Here is a 6,999-nt window from a genome sequence, read left to right on the forward strand (position 1 = left end):
CCCCCCCCCCCCAAAGCAGCCTTTCTCCTTACTGCAAAATCCGAACGCTCGGGGTCCCAGGCTGATGCCTAGAACCTAACGGGGTTGTAAGCAAAGTTTACCTAACTTCCTAAAGGGAATTGGAGGTGGGGGAGGAGGAGAACACGCTCGGACTTGAAGTCTAGGGAGCACCTTCCGCGATCCTTTCCTGCTCGGGTTAATCTGGCGTCACTAAACTGGCACCCATTATGGATGGGCGCCTCTATCTTGTGAGAAATGAAGCATAAGAATGCTAGACCCTCCTAGCTCTCTGGAGTTTCTGACCCAGTCTCTTTCCGGTCGAGGAAACAGGCCGAGAAAGACGAACTGACTTACAACCGTAGTAATCAAAATGATCAATTATGCAAAGAGATTTGAATCCTGGTCATCCAGTCCTAGCTGTCTTTTTCACCCTCTCAGGTTCCTATCCCCTTACAGGGGAGGTGGAAACCAAAACACTTTTTGCAGAGCTTGCAAAGTGGTCAGCGCCGGCAGCGGAGAAAAGGCCGAACTGGAATTTGGAGGACCCCAGTTCGGACCCTGGCTTAGCCACTTCCAAATTCCAGTTCGGCCTTTTCCCTGCTGCCCGGCGCTGGCCAGTTTGCAAGCTCTGCAAACGCTAGTTACAGATAACGCTTAGGAAAGCAATCAACAAGTATATAGGAAGTGACTCCTAGGTGCTAGTTGGGGCTACAAGGTAGTCAGAAAAATGAAACAAGTCACCGGCTAGGGGGAAGTTACGGTGTACGTTCCCCAAAGTCGTTACAAAATAACTACCTGCGGAGAACAGAATGATTTTTGAGAGGGGGCACGGTAGTGGCCGGGACAGCAAGATTGACGCAGGGGACGTGGAGTGCCTTCAGTAAGACACTCCGCGTCTGCACTGTGCTAGGGGAGCCCAAGCGGTAGAATGGCAATGCGCCCAGTTCGAAGCCGGCCCCACACTCGGCCTCCTCCCCAAGGTAGTCTCCAGGACTCACAAAGTAAGGATTTGCCCGCGAGGGCATCCCCGCACACACAGATTGGGAAGAAGCTACCCCGGAGCCCGCTTCTCCCCTCCCCCCACTAAAACTGCCCTCCTGCGCGTTTCCGGATCATTTGTCAGTCATCCCTCTATCTGCGTGCCCCGGTGTTAAGTGGGCGTCCGGACGCAGGAACTGCTTCGTGCCCTCTTCCTAGGAGGGCAGAAGCAAAATAGTCCCTGCCCTGAAAATGCTTTTCCTCAGGCCCGCGCTCAACTCGGGCACTCTCTCCGCCCCCATTCCAGCCTGGGGAGACCCAGTCCCAGCCCAGAGCCCGCTGCTCTCTTAGCTCCGCCCCTGCCCCGGCCCTCTAGGAAAACCCGGAAAAGCGGACTCTTCTCCCCACCCCGCCCGGCAGCCTCGCCACGACTCAGCGCCCCCTCACTGGGCATGCTCACTAAGGCAGGGCAGGTTTGGGGCTGTAAGTAGGAAGCTGGAGCACTCCCGGGGCTGCTGGGGAGGGAGGTACGGACCGTGGGGCTGCTGGAGGAAGGAGGCAGGCACCACGGGGACTCATGCACCACGCGCTCGGGGCTGGGGCGCAATTAGCAGCCGCCTCCGCAGCCTGCACCCGTCCCTGCCTCTGCTGCCACCGCCGCCAGTGCCAGAGTCTCTGCCACCCCTCCTCCCAGCGCTGCTGCCGCGGGTGAAGAGCAGCCCCAGCCGCCGTCGCAGCCGCCCCGGCCCCGGCCCCGGCCCCAGCCGCAGTCCGTGCCCGGCCGATCACTCGCTCGCCAGCCCGGGCATTGTCCCCGCGTCTGCCGCCGCCGCCGCCTGAATGCCGGGCACGGAGCCCGAGTGAAACCTCGCCGGGGTGGGTGACCGCCCCCCCACCCGCACCCACCCCCAGCTCTTTGGGGGTTCTCTGCCTTCTCCCTTCCCATTCCCTCCTCCCCTGCCGGGCACTTAGGAGAGGGCAGCGGTCAGGAGCCGGGCTAAGCTTTGCGCCCGCCCCAGCCGGCCCCACTCCTTCCCCTCTGCCCCCACGCCCCCCGGGGGGCCCAGGCCGGAGGGAGGCCGAGAGCGGGCGAGACTCTCGGCGAGGGGGGGCTGAGAAGCCATGCGAGAGTACAAAGTGGTGGTGCTGGGCTCGGGCGGAGTGGGCAAGTCGGCCCTCACCGTGCAGTTCGTGACGGGCTCCTTCATCGAGAAGTACGACCCCACCATCGAGGACTTCTACCGCAAGGAGATCGAGGTGGACTCGTCGCCGTCCGTGCTGGAGATCCTGGACACTGCCGGTACCGAGCAGTTCGCGTCCATGCGGGACCTGTACATCAAGAACGGCCAGGGCTTCATCCTAGTCTACAGCCTGGTCAACCAGCAGAGCTTCCAGGACATCAAGCCCATGCGCGACCAGATCATCCGCGTTAAGAGGTACGAGCGGGTGCCCATGATCCTGGTGGGCAACAAGGTGGACCTGGAGGGCGAGCGCGAGGTCTCCTTCGGGGAGGGCAAGGCCCTGGCGGAGGAGTGGAGCTGCCCCTTCCTCGAGACATCGGCCAAAAATAAAGCCTCGGTGGACGAGTTATTCGCTGAGATTGTCCGCCAGATGAACTATGCGGCTCAGCCCAACGGGGACGACCAGTGCTGCTCCTCCTGCGTGATTCTCTGAAAGCCGGGGGGCGGGGGGGCCGCTTCCGTCGGCCCTGTGCTTTGGGTGGAATTTTTATGGGTTTCTTTCTTTTTCTTTCTCTCTCTCTTTTTTTTTTAAAAGAAAAACGCGAAAGCAAAACACAATACTTCTTTCTCAATGTGATTTTTTTTTTAATTATTATTTTAAGATTGGAAACAACTTTGCATCGTCCAAGGTGTGTTCCAGGTGGGGGCTCGAGGCTATTTCAGCAGCAGCTGCCGGGCCCCAGCGCTCATTGTCTTGGGGGTGGGGGGAGTTGGGTTGTATTTAACATCTGAAACCTGGGTGGAAATGTGGCGCTTTCCAAGCATGTGCATTCCTCTCGTGGATTTCTTTGATAGTTGCCCGTTTCCCCACTTAAAGCAGCCGTTAGCTGTATTGGCTACTTGACACCAGGCAAAAGGGAAAAAAAAAAAAAAAAAAAAAAGTTTCAATCTGGAGGGAACGGATGGGAGAGAAAAAGGCTTGTCGACGACCACTTTCCAATTCGAAGATTTAAGTACCTGGACCGGGGAAGGAAGTGCAGGAAAAGCCTGGGAAGAAATGAAAGCAGAGGAAGAGACCCCGTTTCCAGGCATGTGTGTGTGTGTACAGCAAGTGGTGGGTTTACTGCCTTCCCTGGCAGCCTGGAAGTGCAACCCTGGGACTGATTAGGATTCTGAGGATTTCTATGCAAAGTTGGATTATTGTTACAGTGTATCCAATCTGAAGTATTGCACAACTGAACTGGGACTGTTTACACTGATGCCAATACAGTGTGGAGTGCCAGAAAGTGTCTGCTGATATTTGTGGAAAAAAAAAAATCTATTTTGTTTACCTACTGTATCAAATGGGAGTCTGGGGGAGAGCGGTAGTGTTTCCTTTTTTTTTTTTTTTTTTTTTTTTTATCAGCTGTGAAAAATTACAAATCTGCACATTTGTTTATTTTTTTTGTTTTGTTTTGTTTTTATTTTTGGTGGGGTGCTTTGTTCATTTTGTTTTGTTTGGGTTTAGGGTTTCCTTTTGGTTGGCAATAACTGATTTTGATGACCAGATCTTTAAAGTACAGTACAAAGACTTCCTCAAATGTGATTCAGGGGCAACAGCGACCCTGTGTCTAGAGTGCCTTCAAAACTCAGCTGTTCCAGCCGTGCCAACCTGTGAAAGTTCCACAAATCCCATTATTTGCTATGACTCCCCAAAGTACTAAAGTACTTGACAGTTTCCTTTCAGTGACCATACGGAACAAGCCAGGACGAAATGGCCTGTTGTTCATGGAATATATTTTAATTTTCTTTTGGAGTCTTTTTACATGTAATTGCCATGTCTCTTGAAAGTATTCCTGGCTTCCTTTAATTTAAATTTTCAGGTATTTAGTGCCCTTTTTCCCTCCCCCTCCCTTTTTTTTTTTTTTTTTTTTGTTGTAGGATATTCTTCTGGCCAAAAGTAAAATTTTAATGTGATGTACCAAGCAGATTCTAACTAATTGTAATTTTAATTCCAGACATGCGTTTAATTGTTGTCTATTCATTTAAAGACTTTTAATACAAATACCGTTTTTTTAAAAAAAAGATTCAAATCCCAAAGTCCTGTTTGTGTTTGTGTTTGGTTTTATGCATTGTATGACTTAATAAGCAGCCCGTGCTGATATGGAAACAGTCATGACTTCATAGTCATGACTTGATCTGAAAGTGTTTTATCCAGGCCTCAGGATAGATGGAAGTACTTTGGTGGAGAAATGGGTGGGGTTCATAGGATCATAAATTGAGTTGGAATATTGCCTTCAATTCTTAAGACAGGGAACAAAACCAGGATGAGAAAGTCCTGAGTTGTGGGTTCAGCATCTGATTATAGAGTGGGGGGGGGGAGGGCAGTTGTTACATTTTTATGTTATTACATATTACATTTGTCCTATTCAAAACTAGAGTAATTTGTTGTGGGGTAAAAAAAGGGGGCAACTATCTCAGCTAATGAATGTGTGTTTCTGTTTTGTAGAAAGTTGTGGGCCCATTTCATGTGAAAAGATGGTCTCTTGAAAAAGCTCTAGGGATAGGGCTTGAGGAAGGTGAAAAGGATGAAACCCAATCCTGAGTAGATACCTTGGGATCTTACCTTTTTGAAAAATGAGATTTGACTGAAAGGCTTTCTAGAGACTAAAAGAAAATGGCAGGTGAACTTTGACCATCAGTCCCTTCTAAAGCATTGGTGGAGCAACTTTGGCTTGTTAAATATGGAGGGGTTTTGGAATGACTGAGCTAAAACGTACAGTTCTGACCTCTTAAGCCATCAGGTCACACTGTCTCCTGGGGTGACTAACCCAACTGGAGAGGCCAAGTAGTGTCAGAGGCTATACTTGAATCTGGGCTCTGATCCTATTCATTTTCATGAATGAGAACCCTGAGTTTTTAGTGGGAGGTTTTATATTACTAGTCTTCCTTTTCTCCCTTTTTCCTTTCCTTCATTCTCACCCTAGGCCTGTTGCAGTTGTTCAGTTATAACTGACTCTTTATGATGTCTTTTGGGGTTTTCTTGGCAAAGATACAGGATTGGTTTGCCATTTCCTCCTCCAATTCATTTTACAGAGGGGGAAACTGAGTCAAATCAAATTAAGTGACTTGCACAGAGTCACGTAGCTAATAAATGTCTTAGACCATATTTGAACTGGGGTCTTACTAAGCCTGTTGCTCTATCCACTGTAGCACTTAGTTGTCCCATTTGTATGCATATAAAAGAGTAATTGAGGTAGCTTTGACCCGGAAGAATAGAAAAAGACAGAGAGATGCATTTATTAATCAGTGAAAGAGATCTAATTAAAGTTGTGCTGGCATATATGCTTTTTTGAGTTGTATTCTTGAGTTATTTTTGTATGTAAAATATACTTTATATATAAAGATCATGTAACACTATAGAACTTCTGCTATGAAGGGTCTTCTTTTCCCCCACTTTTAAAAAAAATTAGGTTTAATGTTTAAAATTGAGTTAGTATGGCAAATACCTATTTTAATATAGTCTTACAAATGCTCAAATTAAGGAAAAGAATCTTAAGAGTGCCCATATTGAGGCTGGTCTCTAAACATTCTTCTGAGTCTTCCCATTGTATTTAAATCTCTTCAGTAATCCACTTGAAAGAAAGCTGAAAAAAAAAGTTCATATTCTAAAGACTTACAAACTAGCTTTGTCCTCAAAAGTTTGGAGAAAACTGGGCTTAGCAACTGTCATACAGTTTTTTTAAAATGCCAAGTGTGGGTGTGTGTGCAAGGTGGCAGATGATCATGACTTATGCCATTTCTTTGGGAAAGTGCTGGCATAAAACATTGCCAAGTATCCAACTAGCTCATAGAATTTTGAGAGTTAGAAGAGACCTCAGTGACTCTTTCAAACCATCATGAAAGTAAAGAAGTATTTTTGAGAGTAAATTGGAGTGATTTTGAGAGGGAACGAGATTGTGATGAACAGAGGGTCAGCTTTTGGTTCTTGAAAACCTGGCTTCAAGTTTTGCCCCTGGTTTATTCCGCATGGCAGTGGACAGACCCCTTATCTCTTGAGGACATGCTGGCAACTCAGACTTGAGTTCTAGAAGCTACAGAACTGCCTCGAAGAAGAAAGTTTATCCAGGAGAGGAGCTCCCATCCAGCCAAAATTACAGATCTGGATCAAAATAAAAAATGTATATAATACTGATGGGGGATATTTGAAAAACGAAATTGAAATGAAATAGGTTGCTTGCAGCATTTACCAGCTTCCCACAGAATTTAGTCACTTGCATGACTAAATTCCTTTTAGATTAGAACAGCAGGAAAGAAGATTTTAATATGCTCTTACTGAGTAATGGAAAATAAATGCTTTTTGGGTGTTCAGTAAAAAGTGATTTTGTGTGGGGTATGTTTGAAGCAGAGAAAAAGCTAGCTCTCTTGGTGCATAGTTCTTGGCATTCTCCTGACAAAATTGGGAGATATTGAAGTCTTTATTTTGGGGAGTTTAGAGAGAAAAAGGAAAAGGAGTTTGAGACAGTTATATAATAGAAAGCCCTTGTCAGCTTTTTGGTGTCAATTTTGTGAAGTGATGGGGAGACTTGGTGAAATTGACTAAGGCTGATGATTTGCAGTGGAGAAAAAAACTGGAGTGGGGAGGGGAGAGGTTAGGGCAGGCTGCCTGGCAGCCACCTGTCAAAATAGAAATTAGCCACAAAAGGACCCTTTAGTTAGGGCTGAGCCTTAAACTTGGCCCCAGCTGTTTCCTAACTGCTGCACCTTTTGGTCCCAGGCTGACTGCTGTCAAGGAAATAGAACATTTCAAAGATTATTTTTCTCTTTCCTTTCTCTGATAACATCTTCCAGCTTTTAAAAG

The 6,999-nt window shown here is 47.5% G+C and overlaps 1 protein-coding gene across 1 annotated transcript; it reads left to right on the plus strand.

Annotated features, from left to right (window-relative positions):
* Positions 1-629: 629 nt before the first annotated feature.
* Positions 630-4,238, plus strand: RAP2B (RAP2B, member of RAS oncogene family). Its single transcript, XM_051991798.1, has one exon. It carries the CDS (start codon positions 2,101-2,103, stop codon positions 2,650-2,652), a length of 552 nt encoding a protein of 183 aa, XP_051847758.1. The 5' UTR covers positions 630-2,100; the 3' UTR covers positions 2,653-4,238.
* Positions 4,239-6,999: the final 2,761 nt, after the last annotated feature.

This window comes from Antechinus flavipes, chromosome 3 (genome assembly GCF_016432865.1).
Source record: "Antechinus flavipes isolate AdamAnt ecotype Samford, QLD, Australia chromosome 3, AdamAnt_v2, whole genome shotgun sequence".
NCBI lineage: Eukaryota > Metazoa > Chordata > Mammalia > Dasyuromorphia > Dasyuridae > Antechinus > Antechinus flavipes.

What these genes read in the sequence shown, in the direction of transcription:
- RAP2B (XM_051991798.1), top strand. Translation starts at nt 2,101, where the DNA reads ATGCGAGAGTACAAAGTGGTGGTGCTGGGCTCGGGCGGAGTGGGCAAG.